The 26,452-nt window shown below is 41.5% G+C and overlaps 1 protein-coding gene and 1 long non-coding RNA gene across 4 annotated transcripts; one reads left to right on the top strand and one right to left on the bottom strand.

Moving 5' to 3' along the window:
- Nucleotides 1-4,915: 4,915 nt before the first annotated feature.
- Nucleotides 4,916-21,421, bottom strand: THAP12 (THAP domain containing 12). Of its 2 annotated transcripts, none has more exons than XM_083855748.1 (5): nucleotides 21,279-21,421; nucleotides 10,820-10,940; nucleotides 9,160-9,267; nucleotides 8,185-8,221; nucleotides 4,916-7,762 (listed from the first exon to the last, which is right to left on the bottom strand). In XM_083855748.1, the coding sequence occupies exons 1-5, from the start codon at nucleotides 21,365-21,367 to the stop codon at nucleotides 5,817-5,819; spliced, it is 2,301 nt and encodes a 766-aa protein (XP_083711874.1). In that variant the 5' UTR covers nucleotides 21,368-21,421; the 3' UTR covers nucleotides 4,916-5,816. The 2 variants fall into 2 exon arrangements, with proteins under 2 accessions (XP_083711874.1, XP_083711875.1); XM_083855749.1 differs by lacking the exon at nucleotides 21,279-21,421 and adding an exon at nucleotides 18,386-18,410.
- On the top strand, nucleotides 21,020-23,275 carry LOC310906450. 2 transcript variants are annotated; one of them, XR_014589403.1, is made up of 2 exons: nucleotides 21,020-21,121; nucleotides 22,338-23,275. It is a non-coding gene; the product is annotated as an uncharacterized lncRNA (long non-coding RNA). The 2 variants fall into 2 exon arrangements; XR_014589404.1 differs by lacking the exon at nucleotides 21,020-21,121 and adding an exon at nucleotides 21,168-21,313.
- The last annotated feature ends 3,177 nt before the right edge of the window (nucleotides 23,276-26,452 follow it).

Here is a 26,452-nt window from a genome sequence, read left to right as displayed (position 1 = left end):
CATCAGTTTGAGATGTATAAGGTCACCTTTTCCCCAGTGTAGCTCCCTGCACATGCAAGGTTGCAGGAGGGAGGAAAGCACAAATCTTTATTTAATATTTGAAGAATATTGGTGTTTGAAGAAAAATGAAAAGGAACTTGCCACTTATCTACATTTGGGTTCCATAAAAGCATCATTTTAGGATGAGGGGACAAACAGAATGCTAGGTGAAAAAAATTATGGGTTTGTTTATTTAAACAACAAACCAAACCCAACATATCTTGCAAATATATCTTGGTCAGAACAGAAAAAAGTGTCATAAAGATCAGAAGCAACAACTGATCAACACCTGAACTGAAACTGAGAAAGGTTACTTTGTAGACAAACAAAATGGAGGACTGTTGGCCTGAATTTGGGAAGGGGAAATGAAAAGGTGTAAAGTGGGAAAAAATACAGCACATGTAATATTTAATAGCTGAAATGTAGTACAGTCAGATTTTTTTATTCTCCAATCCACCATTAAAATAAGTGGATATATCAAAAAGACAAATCTTGAAATAGTTTAGAAAGAGTTAAATTCCTCAGCATCTACAGAAAGCCATCTGGGGAATAAAATAAAATACCAAGATAACTAAACAAAGACAACCACATTGCTCTATTCAGATGCTGAATTTTGTTCCTCAGTGGAGATCTTCAAAGTCTGTACTTATTCCTGCCTTTGACTGTTCATGCCCAGCTTGACACCACTTTCAAACTCCTTTCCACAGAGAGGGGTAGTGCTAAACAATTTCTAAAACCCACAGCCTTTCAATACATCTCCAAATGGGAAAAGTAAAACACAGGCAACTAAGAACACTGACCTTCAAAACATGACCTTAGAGGGCAGCAAGTTGAGCACAAAACTATGACACATGCAGGCACAGAAAAATGGCACCTAGATCTGGAAAAAGACCTGTCCTCCTTGCAGCTCTTTGCATATCAGAGAGTTCTGGAAGAAAAGAAGACCAGTGAGACTTGAAGGATCATACCAGCAAGGTGTTCAGGAGTTTATGCATATCTTGGAGAAGCAAATAGGCTGTGTCTGCATTTTCAGCACTTTTTTTTTCCTTGAAGTTTCCCAGGAGGAATGTTGTACTCTCAGATGGGAAACTGCATCCTGGTTCTACTGTATTGTCCTTCCTGAAGGGCACAAAGAATCAGGACTGACACCACTGCAGGTGGAGATGGAGAAGACCAGGATTCCGTTTGGGTTTTGTTCTGGTGCAGAATTTACACAGCTTCCAGCATCACACTACCAATGAAATGGTGCCCTTGATCTCTCTCATGTATCTCCCCAACACCTCTCCCACTTCCCTAATGACCCAAATCCATTTCCAGTACTTTCCAAGTATCTTTCCTTCACCATGACAGCAAGTGCTTATTGCACAGAAATGTCTGTGTACACGAGGAGCTTCCAGGAAATGCTTCACTAGGAAACATCTATGAAGACTGAAGTGATGTTCCAGGAGTAAGACAGAATAAAAAAACCCAAGGTTCTGGTGAGTTGTCCTCAATCTCTGTGTCCTGGTGACAATAGATGCTGGAGACATCTGGCTGCCAGAATCTATTTGCTAAGAAATCACCCTGAGTCTTGGGGGCCATGCAAAAGGTATTCTCTTGCTGATCTCCTAGAGATTCTTCCAGGAGCAATGAAAGACACTCCTTTGCCAAGATCCTCAGATTTTTGCTGCCTGAAGAGGTGACAAGCTGAATTTTCACTCTAGCAGTGGTGTGTGTGGTCCCAGCTCCAACTGTAGACTGCCACAGATGATAAGACACTCAGCAGTCCCCTCTCAGTGAAAGATGCTGTGAGATACCTGAAACTATTGGCAGGTGTGCTGGGCTGCCTCCAGCACTGGCTTTCACAGGGATCTCGATTTTTAAATGTAAATCAGTGTTTCTCAGTACCTTTTAATAAAGGTGGAGCTGCCACCTCAGCTCTTGGGTGCTCTATGAGAAGCCTGGGCTCCAGCTGGGACTCCATGTGCCAGGCCAGAGCATGGTATTGTAGCAAGAAGGCACTCAAGGAGGCGCCTATATAAAATAACTATTTTTTAAAAAGCGTATTTTTATTATAGTGTTGCTCTTTGGAGCCTGCAGCCACGAGGGTTTGAGGAAGGTCTGTAGATTGCTTGGGTGGTCTTTGGGGATGGCAGCAGCCATCATCTACTCTGCACCTCAAATTCTACAACTAGAAAACAAATTTCTTCCTAGGGTATTTATGTCAGCTAACATGCATGGGGGGGGTGCTTTGGGAGCCTTATGCAACACAGGAGTATCTTTTACTGTAAGATCACATGAGCAGTTTACTCACTGATATATTTAACTCTGAGACACTACAAAACAGAGGAATAGGGGATTGTAGGGACATATGTACTGTCACTTCTGCTTCTCAACCTCCCTAGTACTGCACTAGTACTCGCATTGACCACAAAGACACTTCCAGGGATAACTCTTGCCAGCTAAAACAGAAGACCCACACGCATGTGGATTTTAAGAAAAAAGCAAGTTTGCTGCGGGAAAATAAATAATTAGAAACACTGCACAATATGGCAATAATAAAATGAACGATTACTGTGTTATGGAACATGCACATTGAATTCTATTTGATTAACTGTTATTTTTCAAAGTAAAGAACACTTATAAAGAATATACACGTTTTCAAACTGCTGTAAATGTGTTTAAAATGTGTTTAAAACTTCCAACTCCTTTTTTTTTTTTTTTTTTTGTTGTTGTTGTTGTTGTTGTTGTTGTTGTTGTTGTTGTTGTTGTTGTTGCTGATGTCTCAGTAATCACATTTAGGCAAATGTTGGGGATATTCCTATTCCTTGTTGGAACTGTTTTCCTTAGGGAAAGTTGGGAGCACTACACACCTGGAAATGACAGAATGTTAAGCTTCTTTGGGATAACACCTATTGTTATTCTAGGTTAGTTGCTGTTTCTTGAAACAGATACAATAAAGAGATTTATTTGCCTCTGCTTAAGAGTAATTGGGATATTTCTGGCCACTCTGAGATTTTGCACTGTTGCACAGAAAGTGAGTGTGGAAGACAGAATAGCTGCACCTAGAATCCTTAAGTAGTTCTGCTCATCCACTTCTTTACAGCATAACTTTGGCACCCAAAGAAGTGGATACAGGATTTCGGAAGACAATGATAGAAATAACACAAGAGACAAAATTATACATGCTCCTTTTCCAAGTATCATTACTGGTTTTTAGCAGGAATTCTCTGCATGGGAAAAGGAAATACATTTTGTGTATTAAAACAAGCATTGCGTTCAAGAGCATGATAGGCTGAGCAGTTATGGAAATCCACTTCCACTAAAAATTATATCTGAGCAGCAATACTTACACTAATTTTAACAGACCAATCACTTCATTACATAGAATGTACCAAAATGCCAGGTCAAACCAAGGTAAATAGCTCACATATACCTTGGAAATACATGCTGTCCTGAATTGACAGAATATTTAAAAACTGTAATTCCTGGCCTCCAGAATCTCTTCAACAAAACAAAATCCAAGTTTATCTTCAGTGATTGTTTCATTTTCAGACACATTTGTATCAGTTTCAGACCTGCTCTAGCAGAACTGTATAACTGGATAACATTTGCATTCTTTCTATGCACCCCTAGAAATCAGATGGGAAACACTGTAGGTTTTTTTCTGTGGAGGAAAACAGGAAAGGGCAGGGACAACTTCCACTAGACCAGATTGCTCCAAGCAGTGTCCAGCCTGGCCTTGGACACTTCCAGGGATGGGGCAGCCCCAGCTTCCCTGAGCAACCTGTGCCAGTATTTTACCACACACACAGACAAGAAATTTGCACATCTATCTTAATCTCCCTTCATGTAGTTTTCAGCATACTACCAAATCACCACTATTACGACTAACTCCTATAGGTGTCAAAAAAATCAAGAGATTCCTCACCAACAGGACAAATTGTAGGAGCTCCTGATTTATTACAGACAAGCTAAATACCTGTGGAAAAAACAGAAGATTGAGCCAGGTAATTAGCAACACTTATCACAAGCATGCGTGTTCTGCTGAGCTCCAGCAGACATTTAGTAACTTAAGTAGAGTTTTACTGCACTTCCCTTCTCCAATTTGTCTCCATACATTGGCTAGAAAGGCCTCATTTACACAGTCAGAAAGCACTCTTTAGCTCTTTTGGCCAATTCTATGGTACTGGATATCAATTTTCTTTCTCTGATTGTACCTCTGAGTCCAGGCACATCCGACCTGACTTTACTGACACAGGGTTCATGACCTCTGAGGTCATCAGCACCACCTTGCTGTGTTTAGCAGGGGAACTCACAGAGCACAAGATGGGAAATTCTGCATCAGGAACTGTATTGACAGGACAAGGGGGAATGGCTTTTAGCTAAAAGAGGGGAAATTTACAATAGATATAGAGAGGAAATCCTTGGCTGTGAGGGTGGTGAGGCCCTGGCATAGATTGCCCAAAGAAGCTGTGGCTGCCCCACTCCTGGAAGTGCTCAGTGCCAGGCTGGACGAGGCTTAGAGCAACCTGGTCTAGTGGAATGTGTCCCTGCCCATGGCAGGGAGTGGAACTGTATGAGCTTTAAGGTTCCTTCTAACCCAAACCATTTGATTTTTGATTTTTGATGTTTGATTTGATAAGTAAGTTATAAAATTGTCGTGCATCAGGGGAGCTGCAAAACTTTACTTTTGAACCATTTCAAATTTAATCCCTTTCAGCCTGGTCAGAACTTCCATCAGTATGTAGTTACTGCTATCTCGAAATACTTTAAAACCTTGCAGAACATGCAGAAACAATGAAGAAAAAATTGCTAAAATAAAAGGTACCTTTACAGAACACATTCCCAAAGGCACAGCTTTACTAAGAAATCCAATGCTATATAAAAAGCAATTAATATTTTATTTTAAATTTCCATAAACTGTACAAAAATGCTTCATTCTCGCCAAAAATAACAGCAATATTTTCAGTCTTACTTCTAGACAAACAACAAACTCTTATTTTAATCTTTCCAGAGTGAGTTTACAAATAAACATACTATAAGATGCACAGGTTTGCGTCAGAGTCTGGGCAGAGCAAACAGATTTAAATGTTTGTGAAATAAATTTTAAGTTTTTAGTGTCTTTTAGGAATTTAAATACTCCTACCATGCCTGTTAAGCCTAAAGAAAAGTTTGTGTCTGACACAAAGGAATGTAAACAGTCATCAAGAGATTAAAGAGGTTGACTCTTCCAACAAAACCATAAAAGTACCCCTATATCACTGACATTCACTTTACATTGAGACCTGTCCACAGCACGGGGATCGTGCAACAGCTGAATCCACTCTCCAAAATGCCACTTAAATATACATCAAAGACTTTCTTGAAAGTTTGGGTTTTAAAAAAAAATCCTAAGTAACAGAACCGAAATAGATTATACTCTTTTTAATAGTTTGAGTTTCTTTCTTATCCTAATTCATCAGTGAATATGTAACAGCCCCATCAGATCTACAATCATAATGTACTTTTTCCACGATGCAATGAAGTAAACGAGCACCTAGTTCAGCCAATCAGATGTAGAAAGCACCTCTGTCAAGAGCATGGGCTTGTGTCAGGCTTGATTTTCTTTGCCAAACACATTTAGTATGGACTAACAATACATAATTTAGGTCATTGACCACAGCTTGTTCAGTCCAAGGCCTACAATGGAAACACAGTTGCAGTGATTTTTTTAAGATTTCAAGGGTTTTTTCTCCCCAGTTTTGAAACTTAATTAAGAACAAGCTGTTCCAATAGATTAGTTAGAGCTTAAAAAGTTAGGCATCATCTGTTACTTCAGAATTGTTAGAAGGAATACAGTCTTGAAATTCCACTTTATCTGGATAGAGTTTAATATAAGTGTCCACCATCAAATCTAAGTCATGTTTTATGTCAAAGTTTATGTTCAGCAAAGCAAGGTTGCTTGACCTTTGCCCTGTCAAGGTGTTTTTCAGGTATGCCTTTAAGCGCTTTCGTCCTATTCCGTATTTTTCATTCTCCACCTTCATCAGTGGAAGTAAGCACAAGACTTTAAGCAGTGCATAAACATTAGGGAAAAACTTTATGTCGGGCAAGTGAAGTGCTTCATAAATAGTAGCTGGAAGTTCAATATCTTTTCCTCTGTGCTTCCACTTGATTCTCCAACAATGAAGCTCAGCAGAAAGCGTGTCTGGATGGGGCAAGTCATTTTTGAACATGTCAGCATGATGCTCCTCAGACGTGTTGAATTTCAGCTGTCCCATGACTGAGGGCACTAATGATAAACATTTAAGAGCTTTTAAATGCTGTTCTGAGAAAATATCTTTTAATTCTTGAATAATATGCTCTATTGTTGGGATGCTTAGGATTTCTTTGTAGTAATTTTCTGATGTCATATCGGGATCAAAGTTCCCCTGTTGTGTCCTGCGAAATTTTCCTGGGAGTTTAATTTGTACATCCAGTTTTGTAGCCAAATTTGTGGCTTCCTCAAACCAAAATTCATGGTAAACTTCAATATTCTCCATCACTTCATTCAAAGAGTGCAATACTGCTGTTAAGCTGCCAGCTGCAAAGAACACATCTGATGTTTGTCCCTGGAGATTTTTTCCAAATGCTCTGGTAAAAGACAGAACATTTTTCATAATTACAATAGTGACAATGAAATCAAAATCTGTTAATGCACTTGAAAGTACAAATGCTCGACCAACAATGAAATTGTTCCACCTGACAGACAAGTCACTGCTCACAGTATCCAAGCAGAGTACCAGTGCTTGCAGGAGGTCCACTAAAACCTCAAAAGTATCATGCCTGCCTGTCCACTGAGAACGGCAGATCTTCTTCAACTCATTACCCTTCTCATTATTGTCCTGAAAAAGAGCAGAAATTGTATTGTCCAGTTCTACCAGTAATTGTGGAGACTGATTAAAAAGACAGCAAACTTCTTCCATTGTTCCTAATGCAATGGAAACGCCAACAACAGGAACAGATTTTGCCAGCCAAACATTTAAGGCACATGAGGAACACAGCGTATACACAGCTTGTGGATACTTTTCCAAGAGTCTTGTAGCCACAACTTTCATTTTAGAAGCAAATCCACTGGAGACGATGTAGGCTTGACCCCGACAGTACTCCATGTTTAGACCCCACTTTTCAGTAATAGTTGTGTGGAACTTAACAGCCAAAATTTCAGGATCAGCCTCATATGGTAAAAACCCTATGAATTCTTCTCTTAGGTTGTGAGAATCATCAACAAACCTCACCAACACTGGCAAATGTTCCTCTCCTGCTATGTCCACTACTTCATCAGTGACAATTGAAAAGAAGTGTGAGTCTCTTACTTCCCTCAGTGTCTCCTCTCTTACACAGCTTTCACAGATCTCAAGCATTTGTTTCTGCTGCGTTTTCGAACAATACTCAAGGTTGACTGCAGTCATCTCAAACCGTCTCCTCAGAACTTCATCACCACCATTTATTCTGTATTCCAGTAGAGCCTGAAAGTTATCTGAAGTAAAAACACCTTCTGGAAGCTCATCAACATTATGGCCGTCCAATGGAATATTTTGTTTACCCATTAGGATCAAAATTTCAAATAATGATTTAAGGTAATCTTTGTTTTCTCTTTCTTCCAGTGTTAAGGGAACAGCTTTTTCCTCTTGTTCTTCCCCTCCTTCCTCTGGGACAGTATTTTGTTCATTGTTTTCATTTGATTCTTGGGTTGGCTGTTTCCGTTCAAAAGCTTCATCAACTACAAAATGAAAAATACTGTTAGTATCAAAAATAAAACATAACACTTACTTGCCCATTACCCTTAAGTTACCAGAGTCCCAAGAAGACTGTTTCCAGTTTAAAAGTGAATGAGTATTTTGGAAACAATTTAGACTGGCTGGCTGAATCAAGAAGGAACTCAATTATCCTCCTGCTATATATAATAATTATATATTTAATTATTAATTATAATTTAATAATTATATATTATAATACATATAACAATATATAATATAATATAATATAATATAATATAATATAATATAATATATATAATATAATATAATATAATATAATATAATATAATATAATATAATATAATATAATATAATAGTTGAGTCCTGCATTACCTTGTCAGCCTTAGCAAATAAAGTAACTGTATCAATTATTTTGACCACTTACTCTTTTGCTGCTTCAATGTTCTTATTTCCTCTTCACTCTTAAAAAAACAAACAAAAAGAACTTATACTGATGACAATGACTAACATGTGACCTTAAAATATTAACACATACAGATACAAATACTGGAGATGAGACCAGTTAACATTTGCCAAAAAGTGCTAGATTTCTAAGACCAGGAGGTTTCTTGAGGTAGTTTACTACTGCCAAAACATATATCTACTAAATAGAAGAGTTGTATTAGGAGGTTCCTCAATATGCATAGTTACTAAATAGATTCCATTAAATAGATTCTATTGCAATTTGATAATGTACTGCCAGTAGACAGAACTATCTTGGACTCCATTTTCAATCAACAAATGCAACCAAACTCACAAGGAAGTGTTTAGAAATTGTCCATAATTTTTCAAGTGTAAACAGAGATTAGGAGTGGAATTCCTGTTAATTGTCAGTATACTTATAACCACAGAGACACTTTCTCCCTAAATGACACACAAAACACAATCCCACAAAAAAAATTTCTAAATCTTCATTTTATCCATGGATCATTTTTTCAGAAAAATAAGCTAAAACAAGCATGTCTGAATTGATTCATATTTCAGAAGTTAAATGGGTGAACCAAAGATCACAATCAATATCCAGCAAGAATTCTGGGATATCATGCTTCAGTTGTTTTCAGTTGGCACTGTAGTAACAAGGAAAAGAAAACTATACATTTGATTTGGATGAAAGAATCAGCTCTGGATCAACACATTTAATTTTACAGATTATTTCTTAAAGACTTCCTTAGTAGACAAAATTTTTATCATGCATTTAACCTATAATCAACAAAGAAGATACAGGAATAGGCAGGATGGAAAATACAAACACTCAAGTGCTAAATATTTTTATTTGACATTTATGTGTAACAATTTCACATTCACTTACTTGCCTATTTTCTTTTAATAACAAACCAATGATTTTACATTAAAAACTTACCAGCTCTTTTATCCTTTTCCTATGTCTGCTGTGGGGATTGTTCAGGTGACTTGTAAGATCAAATATAGTTGGCACAGCATTATCCCGTAAAACCGTTCTGTAGGGGCTCTGTAAGAAACCAGACCAGGGAAAATTTGAGAAATTTCAGACATTGTGCCCTTTTTTCCTCTCTTTCTTTTCTTGTTTATGTTTTTATTCTAAAGTGCTTTGACTTTTTGATGTTACCAAAGAGAAAGCTAAGCTATGCAATTTACATTTCAGGGACATAAAAAAAACATTGAAAATAAGAAGACAGATACTACATTTCAGAGTCATAATTACTTCCAATTTTCATTTGTTTCTGGGATGCTGACTAATTAGAATCCAATCCAAACTGCAAATCCATTTTTTTGCCCCATTATCTTCATAGCAAAGACCATGGATGCAATATTTTTAATTTACTGCAATATTATAGTTTTTTTAAGAATAAATATTCTGGATAAAAAGACAATTATGCAACAGAAAGGAAACATTTTGTCACTGTTGTGTTCTGGGTTTTATCACTTCTTTCACAATTCTAGAAACATTTCATTGTGAAAATGTTCAATTGTTTATTTTTCTAGAACTATGAAGTCCACCAAGCACTACAGTGAAAGATCACATTGAGGGAAAATTTATCTGTGAACAAAAAAAAAAGAAGAAAAGATTTCTAGATGATCATGTAAGTGTTCCCACTTAAAAAAAAATATTTTAAGTAAAATTTTATATTTGGATACACTGGAAACCTGTGTTGCCTATACCGGCTAATTTCCACTAAGTACAAAATTGTAACTGATGGCATCTGTCATCAGACTGAAATACATTTCAAACAAACCCAGTTTCATAGAGTTTCATTTCAGAGTCATAATTACTTCCAATTTTCATTTGTTTCTGGGATGCTGGCTAATTAGAGACCTCATCACGGGTAATACCATCAGGAGTTCAGAGTTTGACTTGTATTTTAATTATCCTTCATAACTAAAAGATTGGTTTTGCTTATGTACCAGAGTGAAATTCAGCCTGAAAATTAAAATTTGATGCAAAGTCCCAACACCACCCTTTCCTACTCTTATGCAAGCTGTTAAAATATTGTTGACAAAAAGAATTGAAAGCTATTACTTCATTAAGAGAAAATAGTGCCTTCATTATAGCGGGATGAAAATCTAACAGGAAATAAAAGCCTGACAGATGTAAAGAGTATTCAAATCTTGTGGCCACAACAGAGTGTAATTTAACCAAATCATACCATGTAAACACTTCAGGAACAGGACATTAATAAGTTTAAATAATTAGATATATGCAAACATACACTAAATAAACTTATATAATTTTGTAATCTCTAGTGAATCAAAACAAGCAGGAGGAAAGCACTGCAGTGAGGGCCAGTGTTCAACAAACACATTAAACTGGCAGGAGCACCACATTTTCTAACTCCTCTGACTGTTCATTTTCATTATCATTTTCAAAGGCTGTGAGCCTGTGTGGAGCCCAAGACAATGGCAGTGATCCCAATTAAAACTAAGAAATTAATTTTCCTAGGGACCAGTTACCCAGGAGTTGAAACATTAAAAGGCAGCATTCTGGTGAAAAATGTCAGTCACATTTTGCAAGATGCAGAAAACAAATGCTTGATTTTACTTACACTTCTGCATATCATAGAAGTCTCAAAATGTTTAGCGCACAATCTGTAATGCTTGTTGAGTTGATCGGGAGTTTTATCTTCTAAATCTGCTCTTCGACAGTTCTCTACCCATCTCTGACATCTGCATGTAAGGAGAAGAATTATATAATCTTAGGATAGAACAAAATCCTTTACAATTTCAAGCAATACTCAAAATTGGAGCACAAGTGAGTGCAAGTGACCTTGATGGAAGGCTCAGGAAAGTTCTTTACAACTTCCTTTGGAACATCCCATCAATTCTTTGTAGAAACTACTTTTTCTGCTTTTGGTTGCCATGCAACATCACCCCAGCAAATTCAGGAGTCTTTTCCCTTAATTTATATATTCTTGCCTTTGCCCCCCCCCCCCCACACACAGAGCAGATTGTAGCACAGTTGCTCATAAAACCTTACTATTTAATTCCAAAGAATTCACTCTTTAAAAGAAAAATTAAAAAACAAAGTGGTGTGCTTGTAGTCTAAAGTCATAATGTTTTCTAGGCAGTTTTTAAGATAGTTGTCTTCTCCACCTCCCTCCAAAATACAGTATTCTTATTTATTGTGGTCACTGGGGAGTTTAGAGTAGATTTATGAAAGAGAAATAATAACAACAGAAAAGCAACCATTTTACAGACAGCGTTTCCACACCCGAAGAAAGTTCTCCTTATATATGTATTTTTACATGTATTTACTTCTGCTTTGGAGTAGTTCTCCAAAATACACCACAATGATAAGGAAATATTTCCCTTACTGATAGGACTCATTTAGGTATGTAAGAGACTGTTTCCTCTGGTGAGTAAACCACTTGCAGTAATTAATGCAAATGCAGCATCAGCTTTGACTTCTGCTAATGGGGTGTATGCCATCACTCTGTGAGCAACAAAATTACTTGTTCTGTTGCCAGAAGTTGGGAGAAAGCAATTTTACTATTACTTTTGACTGCAAACATGAAATTATTGTTCATAGCAGTAAGGAGGGAGAAAAACAACTAGTGATTACCCAACAACAGAGGAACAAAGGCTGTCTTGTCAGATGTTTTGGTGGATACCCCAAATGAAGAAATCAAAGGTCTGAGTGGCTTCACCTCTACTTTAGCTCAGCAAAGGGCAACTGCACAGATGAAAGAGGGGAGTCTTTGATTCTGATCTCTGCTGGCTGAACCGTTTGTGAATCTCCATTTTTTGCTCAGGCAAAATATCAAAATAACAATGATAGCAAATGCCACAAGTCAGGAATCATTTCTAATATTTGCTCTCAGAGATCCATACAGAGAGTATGCTTAGTAACAACTTAAAGAAAGAAAAACAATGTTTTAAAAAGATCGGGTTTTTTGGCACAACAAACCTTGCACTCTTATCTGGGCAGCGCAATCACCCCAAAACGAGAACAGAGGAGCTTTCTTCACTTTATTTCTTCAACAATAAACACTTAATCAATATAAAGACTCTTTCAAAGTTGGAGACCTGTAGCATGTAAAGTGTATTGACTCTAGCTCTCAGACTTTCTCAGTAGGTGTCGACTACTAAACAACGCATTAAATGTGATCACAAGGGCTGATCAGCCTCCTCTATAGCTACTGGGGAGGGTTTCAGTCCGGAGAAACAGCCTGACTCCATGGTCTCTACCTGCTTCCCAGTGATTCAGGGAAGCTGACAAACATTGACAGAGAGCAAAGCCAGAGCTCCTTATATTATGTTAACTTCTCTGAATCACCTCCAGGCAATTACAGGGAGATAAACTGGTGGCAGGAATGGTGCATTCGGAACTGGCATACAGTTGTCAAGGGCAGGCAAACATCAGCCTGAATTCCTTGCCCTCTGTAGAGGTTACATGTTCACCTGTTTCTGTTTACCAAATTTAGTGCAGTGGTCTTAGTCTTTACTCTCTTTTTCCCTCTGTCCTCCTGACAGGATCAGGAGAAGCAAAGCAGGCCTAAACTTAGAAGGCAACAGTTCTATTAACACACACTAAGAAGAAGAAAATAAGAATCAAATGAAACTTTCAAAACACTCTTCCTTCCCCACACAAACTGTTCACTTTCCCTCAAACAACATTAAGAGAGAAAACCTGTGATTTTCAGTCAGTTTCACCATCTGAAAACAGCCTTTCATCAATTCTTTAGGAGAGGAGTGTCTCTTAGTTTCCCATGGAATTTCCTCTACTGACAACCTAGAACAGTTCTCTTGTAGGTCTGAACTCTCACAAAAACAGCCAGCCAAGGAAACCTGCTTCCTTGTGTCTCCTCCCATCAGCAATTTCCCAAGCTGCTTTATGGGTCATGGGAAATCAGGCATCTGGGGTGTCACCTTTAAAGATAAACAGCTCCAAAGAGAAAGGATTATTCATCTCAGGGAGCAGAGATGTCTTCTCACTTCTTCACTGGCACAGAGGGCTTCTCATCTCTCTCTGCTCAGGCATCTCATGGGATCACAAGACTCGCAATTACTTCACTCAGTCTGTCACAGAGACCTTTGCTCAAATTTACAAATCTAAACAATCATCTCCCCAAATGCATATTTTTCCCATGATTTAAAGGGGATATCAATATATTACCCTTCATTACCATAGCTCATAAGAGGAGCCCAGTCTAAAATGACAAGTCCTCAATCCTTTCTCCCAATTAGTCTTTTCACTCTCCCTTCACTGACTCCATGCTGCTTCTCCTTATAGTTCAATCACTTTGTCTGTTCTCACTCAGGAAAGGGCCAGAGCTTTGGAAGTTCCATCTGGTGTTAGGAAAGAGGTAAATCTTGCTCAGGTCTACAGAGGGCATGATGGCTCTTCCCAGCAGTGACTGATGGTGGCAGGGTCAGGCCTCACTTGGCTGGGCCAGAGTCTTTGGGTTCTGGCTGCTGCAGGGCCACTTGCCTGACTGCAGAGCTGCCTTTGATTGAAGCTGCACAATCTCTCCAGCAGGCTGGGCTTTCCTCCTCCCTCTTCTTCCTTTGCCTGGGAGTCACCAGAGGGGGAAGGAGGCTCAGTCCCCGCAGCATAACAGCAGAGTGTTTTACAGCTGCTAAAAAACCGATCTGGGCCAGGACAAGGCATATCCTCATCCTCTCCCCCGGCCTGGGAGTCACTGAGCCAGGCGGGTCCCCCCTGAAAACCTGGGCCTGGGCAAGCCAGACCATCCCAGCCCCCCCACAAGGAGAAAGCCAGGACTGCCTTACCTCCTCTGGGGCTGGAAGGAAAAGGGCTGGCTAGGACAAAGTCTCAGCTTTATATGGGTATTACCAACACTCACACTCAGCTTTCTCAATTTCTCATATGGTGGTCAAACCATGTGCCAGTAGCTAAGAACTGGCTTCTGATGGGTCCCTGTCCTTTCCAAAACAATTCCAAGGTTCTGACAGGGCAGTATTCCATATTCCTCTTTAACTAAAAACCAAACTGTGTTGACCCATAACACCCTCCCATGTTAATGCCAACCAGAGAACCCAAGTAGGTACCAGTCAAGGCAGTAATAGTCTAAGATCAGCTCAATGAGTGACAGCAAGAGATATCAGCAGCTCTTCAGAGGGGGCTTACTCCAAAATGAGTCTGACACAGATTTCATTAACTACCCAATACTAGTTTCCTAATGCCTTAAGTTTTTGCTTTCATATTACCCAGATTCTGTACTGCATTTGTATATAATTCTCAACTTCACATAAAGTGCTGGCAAGATCTCCTCATAGTTTAGTTAGACAAAACAATCCTTTTCCAGCCTGAGAACCAATTGCAGCTTCAGGCCCAGAAAGTATAAACAACAGTGAATTGAGGAGAGCAATCTGGGAGGATGGGACTTCATAACCTGAAGCTGTAATTGGACAATTAACCCTAATATGCAAATGATCCAAAACTTATAAAAGTGTGAAAACGTGTGACCCGTTGTACATCTTGGCTGTAGCCTGGGCCAGGCTCTTGTACCGGCCAAGGTATATTCTTTGAAGACCTTATTAATAAATACCTACTTTGTTCTTTTAATACTGTCTAGCCTCTGTTCTAGGTAGCCTCTCAAGGCATCATTCCCTTACGAAGTTCTTCAACAGTTACACAAAAACAGGCTGCGGCTGTTGCCTTTTATCCTGAAGTAAACACTGTCTGTGATCCCAAATTAATTTTGCCTTTTTTCTTTTATATATTCTCTGTATTCTTATACATAAATTTGTAGCTTTGTAGCCTACTGTTGTATCTGTGGCTAGTTTTCCCAGAAGGATTGTTTTGAATCAGTCATTTGGTACAACAAAAATTTTACCGCTGCAAATTGGCACTCAATTGGTGCTCTGCAATAGCCAAAACAAGTTGGTCCTCCACTGAGGATGGGCACCCTGGGAAATTAGACAAGGGGGGCTTCATAATTTCTGGTGATAGGGAGTGTGCTGGCACCCCCTCTCACCTTCTCAGAGGTCCGTGCACCCTGGGTTGGTTGTCCCTGCTCTTGCCCAACATGACCAAAAAGGTTAATTTGGACAAGCAGAATAAATTGAGAGTCCAGAAAAGGGGTGCAAACCAATTAGATGAGCACTGTGATGCTGAAATTTTCCACTGAGCCAAGTCAAAAAGGCTTGCCGTGTCTATCTTCTTGCCATGGGTCACAGCAGCCAAGGCTCTGGGTGAACTGGGGACGTGGAGTGCTGGGTGACAAGACAGGCAAATCTTAACCACTCTTAGTAATGTCCTAGAAAACGAGATTACCAGGCAGGCGACTCTCCAGAACAGGCAGCCATAGACTCATTCTTATTAGCACATGGGCACGGGTGTGATGAGTTTGAGGGGATTTGCTGCTTTAATTTGTCCAGCAAGAGCAAAAGCATCCATGTTTCCATTGCCGAGATGAAGAACACGATCGGCAAAATCAACCAGGAGACTGAGGACTGGCTGGGAAACATTTTTGAAGACTGGGGACTATCAGGATGGTGGTCAACAATCATAAAAGATTCTGTTGGTCATTTTAGTTTTATTTTTAGCCCTTTTAGTCTTCGGGATCCTGAAAAGGGTCCCAATTAAGAGTTTTGAAAAGTTAAGTCTCAGCTGAAGTGAACATCACTGCTGCTGCCAAGTCTGAGGCTTGGTTGGGATGACAATGGGACTGAGGTTTAAACATTTTTCTTTTATTCTACCACTTCTTCTCAAACTAAACAAAAGAGGCGGAGTTGTGGTGGTGTGTTTTTCTGCACTGTATGTTTTAAGTGGTTTGTTCCAGTTTCTCCCCCATCCTGTTAGCTTGTTCCCAGTTACTCCTCCCTTCCCCAGTTGTTTGTCTCTCCTCAAAATCTGTCCCTTGCTGCAGAATGTCCCATGTCAGTCCTCCCTTGAACCAACCCCCTGCTCATTGCCCCACCTACCTGGTTGTCAATCTGTGTTTGTCCCTGCCTTTAGCTCTGGAAAGTTCTATAGTGTTTGAAGCACCATTGGTTTGCTCAAATTGTATCCTCCCATTATGTTCCCCATTGGTCATTGTTCTGTAAGTCCCTCCTTGAGCTCCTCCCCTGTTTGTCACTGATTGGTTTCTGCATTGTCCCCTCCTCTTGTTCCACCCCCACTTAAAATTCAGTGTAAAGTCTGTAAGTTGGTTTTTTCCATCCCTGACCTTCTCCAGGAATAAACTCCTTTGAGAATCACACAGAAGGCCGCTCCTCATTTTTTGTCCTGGTCCTTGGCACTGTCTCATCCAAGGCTGTGGGGAACAGAACACCATCTGTTCCATCCCATCATCTGGACCCCTTGTGGTCTGGGGGTGGCTGCTCCTGGCATTGACTGGAGTGAGGGGCTAGTCAGGGATTTCCCACAGTCACATATTATTTTGAGATTTTTTTTTTTATCCAGAACTTTATTTCCTGTTCCCTCCAACAGTTAGCTGCATCATCAACTGCTCAGGTAGTGTTTCACTCCAGCCACCTACAGAGAGATATGCATGATCAGTCTCTGGAGAACTTGGACCTAATCCCATTCTCCAGTGGATCTTCATACATAAATGGAAAATGACACACGGGCTACACAGGAATGTGAAACCTAGAGGTACTTGAAGCAGAACCTCTATAACCCTTGGTGAATGCCCAAGGGGCTCAATTAACTGGCATTAAGAAGAGCAGCCTGGTGGGGATGTAATTAATGAGTGACTATACTAGTTCTAAACATGCTTTTGGAGAGTGTCATACATCTGTGGTACAGAAGGAACCATAGTTTTATATGTCAGCAGAAAAGAACATATCTAATGGAACTGAAATACAAGTGTTGCTGGAAGCCACCCAGCTTACAAAGAAATTGCTTTAGTACACTGTCCAACACACACCAAAGGCTCCTGTGAAACAAAGAAATAATAAAACTGCTCAAACCTGTAGTCAGGTAGATTTAAAATGGCCTGGAGTTTAGGAGTAATACTATGGGATAGACAGAAATTGGAAATAACTCTCGCCAACTTCTCGCGTGGTCATCAGCAGGAAGAGTTTGGATGAGAATGATATCCAGGACCAGCCTCTTAGAAAACAAATGGTTGGAGACCACTTCACACAAAATAATAAATTATAAATAAAACAAAATGCAGGCACATGACACACAACTGGAGAGGAAGGATTAACTAAGGCATTTTCAGTAAAATTCAAATTGGAAGTTAAATAGGAAGGACCATATACTGCCATATACTATTTGCTGTAAGTTAAAGAAACTGGATACACCATTCTCACATGAAATGAGTAGTGGATGGTCAACCAATTTATTGTGATTTTTTATTGGTAACCATTTAAGTATTTGTGCACAGGAATCTATAATGTTGTACTCTACCCTATGGTAATCCTGTTAGCTTTGTTACATTGGTACTTGGAATAATGCTGTACATAAAGCAGCAGTTACAGAATGGGTGTATAGATTGTAACCATATAAAAGCCCAAGAATTTCTTGGTCCAGGGTCAATCCCCAGAGGCATCAGCTCAAACTGTTACCACATTATGAGTGAAGTGCTGAAAGGAACAGATATGTGACACTGCTGCAGAAAACCCAGAACCCAGGGTCAAGGCTGAAAAGGAAACTTGTCCACCACCATGACTGTGGCATGTCCAGGGAGTCAAACAGCACTCTTTGTTTCACTGGAGCCACCGCCCTGGAGAGGCTTTGGTCACAGCAATTAAAGTCTCGGGCCACACAAATGGGACTCCCAGCGTGGCTCCTGAATGGAGTGGTCAGGCAGGAAAGTTTCCTTAATACTGCATTAGGCATTGCTTTTAAAGTTTTCTTCAGTCACAAACTTTACATTTTCAGAGATCTGCTGACATCTCATGAAAGTTGAAACAGCATTTTACTGAGATGCAGCTAGAGTGTATATTACCTCAGTAGTGGTCAACTGCAGTAGAACAGCATCTCTTTGCTTAAGAAGTATTTTGTTCTAAACATTCATACCTCAACTGTAACTCGAGCCACCGTGATGAACAGAGCCACAATCACAGATGAGAGTTAAGCAAACATATCTTACTGTGAGGATCACTGCCTAAACTGCATAAAACTAAAAAAATACACAACCTTATGGAGGTAACAGAGGCTACTTACACAAGTTTGGTATGAAAAGACAACATACCACCCATTAATGCTGGTGGTTCTTCTCCAAAGGCTAATCTCTGAACCCTTTATCTTCTGAAGTAGCCAAAATGAAAGAAGGTAGTCTTAACAGGTTAGCTCTCACTGACTTCCTAATACCTGAAAGATCAGACGTGGAATGTGTAACTGGAACTGCTTAGCATTGAACTGGGAAAACATTAAAGGCAATTACCCAGCTATTATGGAAACACTGAAAACAGTAAGGTAGTAGAAACAATTTATTCCAGACCATCCATTTACCATCAATGATTTTTTTTTTTTTAATTAAGGTTTTAAGACGTATAACAACTTTATTTTCAACTTTCCCACTGTAAGCTGCCAAGTGCAAACAACATTTTGGCACAAAGTACTTCGGCCACCATCTCAATCTGACCCACAGAAGTGAGAGCAAGCAGTACAAGGAACATACTGTCATTTCCATCTGCAGACTGCTGTAGACCACAGAATAAACCAACACCCTCAAGTCTAAAAACCAAAAGGATGCACGGATTTATCGATCTCTAAATGTTCTTGGTAAAATAGAATATATGATCAACTTTGGACAGAAAGTTGTAAGGTATTAAGGGGGGAAACTTCTAGAGAACTTAGAACATCATCTTTGTCAGTGACTTTTTAAGAGCACAAAGATGATACAAACAGTTTATGTATAGTTTCTCCTTCCTCTGGACAGAAGATTCTGCCCCTCTCATGAGAGCCCATCTGAAATACTGTGTACAGCATGCCCCAATATAAATAAAGGCATGCCCCAATATAAATAAAGGCATGGAAATGTTGGATGAAGTCCAGAGGGGACCACAAAGTTGGTAAGAGGACTGGAGCACCTGCCATATGGAGACAAGATGAGAAAGTAGTGGCTGCTCAGTTTGGAGAAGAGAAGGCTCAGTGAAGAACAGCCTTCCAGTGTCTGAAGGGGCCTTACAGAGAACTCGGAGAGGAACTCTGCATCAGGAACTGTAGTGACAGGATATGGGGGAATGGCTTCAAACTGTAAGAGGGGAAAATCAGGTTAGATCTATGAATGAAATTATTTACAATGAAGGTTTGGAGGCTCTGGCACAGGTTGCCGAGAGAAGCTGAGGCTGCCCCATCCCTGGAAGTGCTCCAAGGCCAGGCTGGTTGGGGCTGGGAGCAAGGTGCTCTAATGGAAGGCACACCTGCCCAGGGCTTGGAATGAGATCAGCTTTAAGGCTCCTTCCAACCCAAACCATCCTAGAGTTTATAAAACAGAGTTTTTAAAAAATTAATCTTTGAAATGTAATCCCTTAGTCACACACCTTTAACTACATCTCCACACTATTACCATGGAACACACTCATTCAAAATGTCCTTCCATAAAAAAATTCTAAACTGAAGAGGGTATTTTCTTCATACAGTAAACTGTCACCATTGATGAATTCTGTACAGCTTGATGTGACTCACATTTTACAGTGTGGACCTCTTACAAATTAAGACTGAAGCTCAGGCAGCACCAAATTTCTTCAATTCCACACAAACTGCAGACATTCCTTTGTGTGAGATCCTGAGGGTCTCAAAGGACAGAAGGCAGAAAGAGACAACAGTAGGAACAAATCATAAAAATGAAAGAATAAGAGTAGGTAAGCAACCATTTTGATTTCAGCTCTTATTAAAGCAAAAGCATATGGAATATGGATTGTACTGCAATACCTTGCATGTACCAGGCATCAAGAAGAGGTTTGGGTAGCCAAGCTTTACAGCAAGGCCTTGCATTCACCCAGGAGAACTTAATAACATCCAAAATGACAACTTTGGAGAGCAGCTACTACCTATATAAGCTTTTTGTACCTTCATTTGAAACTGCCTGGAGGGTATGTTTCCTTAGAAAATACTACATATGCATAATTCCCAGGGGTTTTTGATTTTTTTCCAAAAATCAGGTCAAGCAGCTTCAAGGAAGGAAGTAAACATCATGTATAAATCATAAGAAATTCAGCCTTAACTATGTACTCTTAGAAAAGAAGTAACTGGTATTGCTCTATGCCGATGCACCTTTCAGTATTGTGAGCATCATGTTAAGTCAAGTGATTTTAAGAGTGTTATTTCAATTTAAGGGTGAACCATTACATGGGGGCTTCTATGTCTAAGTACATGATTTATTTTCCATAGTGTTTTCCATTATCTTCCACATTCTCCCACTCCTTTTGCTCTACTAGTACACCACCCCTGTTTCTCACCCATTGGGAACTCCTCCCCTCACTTCTAATGCTGCTCATGATGCTTTGCCACCATCCCTATCGCAGGGGTGTCCCATTTGCCGCGCACACACCTCATCGTCCGGCACCACATCGCAGGACTGACAGACCTTCAGTGCTTGAGCCAGTGCTGAGCCTCACACAGCGCAGGGCTCTCCTACTTCAGCCCATTGCTCCCTCCGGCTGCCCCACATCCCTCACAGCCGCACATCCCATCGCACCGCCGGGCACACAGCCCCGCTCAGCCCCTCTGGGCCAGGCGCCCCGTGCCCGCCGAGTCCCGGAGCGGCGCCGCTCCCGCTCCAGCGCTCCCCGAGGGGCAGCAGCCACAGCTATCCCATCCCATACCATCCCATCTCGTCCGGTCCGGTCCCGGCGCAGGCGCAGCCGCCGTCCCGCCTCTCGCCGCCACCGCCGGAGGGTCCCGCGGCCCCGCCCCGCCGCCGCCAGAGCCAGAGCGGCCTTGGCGGGCGCCATCGGAGCTGCGGGCGCCCGGTGGCCCCGGGGTGAGGAGGCGCGGCGAGGGAGGCGCGGAGGAAGCGGAGCGGGAGGGAAGGAGGGAGGCGGCTGGCGGTGTCTCCTCGGGCAGGCAGCGCTGCGGGCCGGCGGGGCCTGATGGGGGAGAGCCCCACCCCCAGCCCGCCCCTGCCGAGGGGGTCTCACCTGGCCGGGTCCCGGGGGAAGCGGAAGAAGGCCAGGTCGGACTGGGTGCTCTTGCGGGTGCAGTTGGGCGCCGCGCAGAAGTTCGGCATGGTTCCCCCCGGCCGGCGCCGCTGCCCCTTTAAATCCGCGGGCCGGCGGGAGGGGGGCGGGGGGGGAGGGTGCGCGTGTGGGGCGGTGGAGGAGGAGGAGGCGGCGGCCGGAGGGGAGGCAGGGCGGGAAGCGGCTCCACAGTGCTGTGAGCGGCCGGGAGGATTCAGCGCCGCGCTCCGCCGGGCCGGGGCCGCCTCCTTCCCACCCTGCACCGCGCGCCCCCGCCGCGGGCACGGCGCTGCGCCTGCGCGCGGGGAGCGGACGCTGCGGGGGGCGCGCATGCGCGGAGGGTCCGGGGGTCTGTGTGTGGATTTCATCCATGTAAGTATTGTGTGCTCTGTGTGTGTTACACCGCGTCTGTGCGGTATTACACCGTGCGTGTTACCGGGTGTGTGTGTTAGGGCATGTGCGTTTGTGTTCCACTGTGCGTGTAACCATGGGACACCCAGTGTAGGAGGGAGATCATAGCATTTTTTGTTGAGACAAACACTTTCCTTCACAGCTCTTTCTTCTCCTGTCCGACTTATTCGTGTCAGCCTGGTCTTCCTGCTCTTTCCTGCCATATTTCCCCTTTTTCTTCATTCATGTATTTGCAGCTCTACGTAGTTTTCTCATCTACCCCCTATTCTCTTAAGTGCAGTACCTCCATTCCCCCATTAACTCCACTACTGGTTTCCCCCCTCTCTTTGCTCACAGGGCTGGTCACTAGCCACAGGTCTCCAGCTAGCCAGCCTCATTGTTACAGTTCTGATTGTTTGTGGCTAAGTTTCCCTTAGTTTCCTTCACTGAGGAAACTCACAGAGGTGAGTTTCCAGGGCAGGGCTGGTGTGCCTTCACCTGGGGCTGCTTCTCATCTATATATATATATGCCACATCTATATATATGCTTTAAAACCAGGCATAGAGGGTGGACATCGAGGTCATAACGTTGTTCTCTTGTCTTACTTACTTTCTTTTGTTTGGCTCTAGGAGGATGTTGTTACTCTGCAGCCTGATGGATAATCCCACACAGAATCACTGAATCAATCAGGTGTGAAAAGACCTCTGCAAGCACTGAGTCCAGCCTGTGGCCAATCTTAACCTAGACCAGAGCACATCCAGGCTTTCCTTAAACATCTCCAGTGACTCTACCACCTCACTTGGCAGACCCTTCCAATATCTAATCACCCTTTCTGTGAAAAAAATTCCTCCTGATGTACAGCCTAACCCTTCCCTGGCACAGCTTGTCTTCTCATCCTGTCACTGGTTGCCTGGGAGAAGAGGAGGAGATCCCCCACCTGGCTAAAACCTCCTTTCAGGTAGTTAAAGAAGTAATGGTAAAAGCCACAAGCTTTTTAAGTAATGAAATAATTAGATAGAGGTTGTACTGGTCAGAAACCATTATTAGGTAAAAATAAAATAAAGCTTAGGGGAAAAAATATACAAAAGAATGCATAAAAGAAAAATAGCAACAAAAGCCCTACTTATTTGATTCCTTTTGGGCTTCAAATATTTTAAGCTTTCTTTGTTTAGTATGAGCAGGATTAAAGCTCTTTTACGTGAGGAAGTCTTGTCATCAAGTGCTCTTGAGCAATTATAACAACATCAGTTTTTATGGTGTTAATTGTTTGCCTGAATTCTGCCTTGGGTATGTACCCAAAATAGTTTTGAGTAGTCATTTGAGCAAATGCTAAAGATAACTGTAGCTGCATCCCATTGGTTTGACTTTACTCAGCAGTCACCAACATTCATGGACAGTGAACTGTATAAATGAGTTAATCAGATAAGTAATCTTTTTTAAAATTAACTCAGGTTAGATTTAGTCCAGATAGCTGCCATCTGATCTGTGGTGCAGGTTGCATACATGCTGATACAAGGAAATACAAAAAAAAAAAAAAAGAGAGCAGGATTATTTTCAATTGTTATAATACTGTAGGAGCACAATTACATTATGTTACAGTGAATTTTAAAACACTTAAAATCTATTTCAGTAGAAAGAAATTACTTCTTCTCACAAAATTAATAAGAAAATTGTATGTTCTGCCCAATATTGAAAGACCTTTTCTCCTCCAAATTGCTTCCCCAAACAGAAGTACTGGCATGCTAAACTCCTTTTTGGGGCTCTGAGCAAGCCAGACCAGAATGTTACCGTGGCAGTATTAAAATTAAATTTAGCCATTGCACATATTTCTGATCTTCCACTTCTGACCAAAGTCTCAGTTGATATTGGTTGTATCATTTGAAGCACTATAGAAGTATGTTATGGCTGTTACCTTCCAGATGGGTATATTTGCATAGGAACTATGCTAATGAAATGAAGGCAAGGGTTTGGTTTTAAAGTGGACTTACTGAGGTCTGCTGAATGGTGGGTTTTATGTGGAGACTTATTCTTAAGTGCTTTCAATGTAATGGAAAGGAAATGGACTTAATAGTTTTTAAAACCCAGTAGTAATGCTAGAAGCACTTTATTTAAAAATAAAAATTCGTTTACATTACTACTTAGTTGGAAATTTCAAAAATTATTTTCTGTTGTAGAGTGCAGAAATCCCTGAAACTATACTTCCTGCACAGTAGCCTCTGAAGTGTACATGCATATTTTAAATAATCCTCTTGATTATTCAAGTCTTATTTACAGCATGTTTCCAAGTGTGTCTATAGAACATTTAACAGGGATTATGTATTGTATTGGTGTTGAACATATAATCTGTACTCTTATATAAATTATTCTTAAAGAAATTTTGTGTGTTGGTGTTGCTTTTTTCCTTGTGCCTTCAAAGGTTAGCTGTATCTTAAATGCAGGATTTTCTTTCACATAATAGTGGGTATAAAATAACTTTTTCTGTGTGCTTCTGGAAATGGACTGTGTGTCTCTTTTCCAAGGTGAAACTTGGTAGGCCTTAATTTTCTGAGAGTACTGTTAGTGTGACAGTGTACTCCTGCAGGTTTCCTGCTATGAAAAATTTGTTCACAAGAACATATTTAAAGTCTGAAATGCTTCCATGATTCTTTTCACTACTACATTTCTCTTCCAAGCCTTATAGCCCCCTTGTTGGGATAACCTGAGTATAAGACATTGGGCTAGTCCCACAGAGCTAGTTTTGTAGATTTGTATCCAGAAGTATCTATTCCCAATAACTCAGTGAACCCCCAGGTACTTCTGTCCAGTTCACAGACTCTCACGGAATCACTGGGTTGGAAGAGACCTTCCAGACACCATCAAAATGGACAATCGACCTGCCTACACCTCAGAGCAAGTCCATAACTTCTTGCAGCAATGGGGTGTGTCTCACAAAACGGGCATTTCCTGCTCTCCCACAGAGCAAGCTACTGTTGAACGTGCCCACAGAACTTTAAAGACCATGCTTGAAAAAAAAAGAGGGGGAGTTGGGGTGCCCTCATGACAAACTGGTTAAAGCCCTGTATGTCCTCAATTTCTAAATTGAGATGAGATAGGACAGACTGCATGCAGGAGACAGCAGGTTCCATCACTGGAGTGTGCAGCCTTTTGCCACACCATCCTGATGTAGTTACTGTGTTACAGACGTTACAGATTTTGAAAAGTTGATGTGGTCATTATTGTTGTCAGTGTTATTAAAAAGAAGGGGGGAGATACGAGGTTGTGTTAGTTAAAGTTGTTAGTGGTTATGTTTAGCAGAAAGCCCTGTGGGAGGACACGGCAGCAGGCTGTGCCATCAGAGGTCAGTCAGGGGGTGAGAGGCACTTGTGAGGAGAGACGTGGAGTGTTGTGAGCGGGAAGCTGATTGTGAGGTGAGACACATGGACAGCAGACTGCAGCTGAGCAGCCAATGGGTGCCCTTCTTCTGTTCAGCTTTGGTTACGTCTGGTAGAAACTAAAGGTAAATAAGAAAGATGTTCTCTACAATAAAGTGATTTCCTTTGCATGCACAAGGCGTCTGTGTCTTTGTTCCCCATTACTACAGTCCCCAGCCTATAACGCTGCAGGGGGTTATTGTGGCCAAATGCAGGACTCGGCACTTGGACTTATTAAACTTCATTTTATTGGACTCTGCCCATCCATCTAACGGTTCTAAGTCTCTCTGCAGAGCCCTCCTACTTCCCAACAGATCAACACACTCTCCCAACTTAGTGTCGCCCGCAAATTGACTAATGAAAGACTCAATACCCTCATCCATGTCATCAGTAAAAATAATAAACAGAACAGGCCCCAGCACAGATCCCTGAGGAGCACCACTGGTGACTGTTCCCAGCTGGATGCAGCACTGTTCACCACCACTGTCTGGGCCTGGCCATCCAGCCAGTTCCTAACCCAGCAAAAAGCTCCTGTCCAAGCCTTGGGCTGCCAGCTTTTCCAGGAGTGTGCTGTGGGAGACAGTGTCAAAGGTCTTGCTGAAGTCCAAATAGACAACACCTACAGCCTTTCCTTCATCCACCAGATGGGTCACCTTGTGATAAAAGGTGACCAGGTTGGTCAAACACAACCCACCCCTCCTAAACCCATGCTGGCTGGGTCTGATACCCCAGCCATCCTGTAAGTGCTGCATGATGACACTCACTATAAACTGTTCTATTACCGGGTATTGAGGTCAGGATAACTGGCCTGTAATTACCAGGATTCTCCTTCCAGCCCTTCTTGTGGATGGGTGTTACATTGGCCAGATTCCAGTCATTCGGAATCTCACTGCTGAGCCAGGATTGTTGGTAAATGATGGAGAGCAGCTTTGCAAGCTCATCTGCCAGCTCCCTCATCACCCTGGGATGGATCCCATCTGGGCCAATAGATTTATGAACATCCAAGTGGCTCAGCAGTTCTCTGACTGCCTCCTCTTGGATAAGAGGGGGACCATTCTGTTCCGTGGCATGATCTACCAACCCAGGAGGACAGTTGTCCTGAGGACAAATCGTCTTCCCACTAGAGACTGAGGCAAATAAGGCATTAAGCACTTCCACCTTTTCCTCATCTGCAGTCACTAAGTTTCCCCCTGCATCCAGTAGAGAACAAAGATTGGTCTTACCCTTCCTTTTGCTGTTAATGTATTTGTAAAAACATTTATTATTCTTTACAAAAGTTACCAAATTTGAACTGAGCTTTGGCCTCCCTAACTTTTTTCCTACATGTCCTAGCA

This window comes from Zosterops lateralis (assembly GCF_965231275.1).
Source record: "Zosterops lateralis genome assembly, chromosome: 2".
Lineage (NCBI taxonomy): Eukaryota > Metazoa > Chordata > Aves > Passeriformes > Zosteropidae > Zosterops > Zosterops lateralis.
This window is presented reverse-complemented; position numbering and strand designations above follow the sequence as displayed.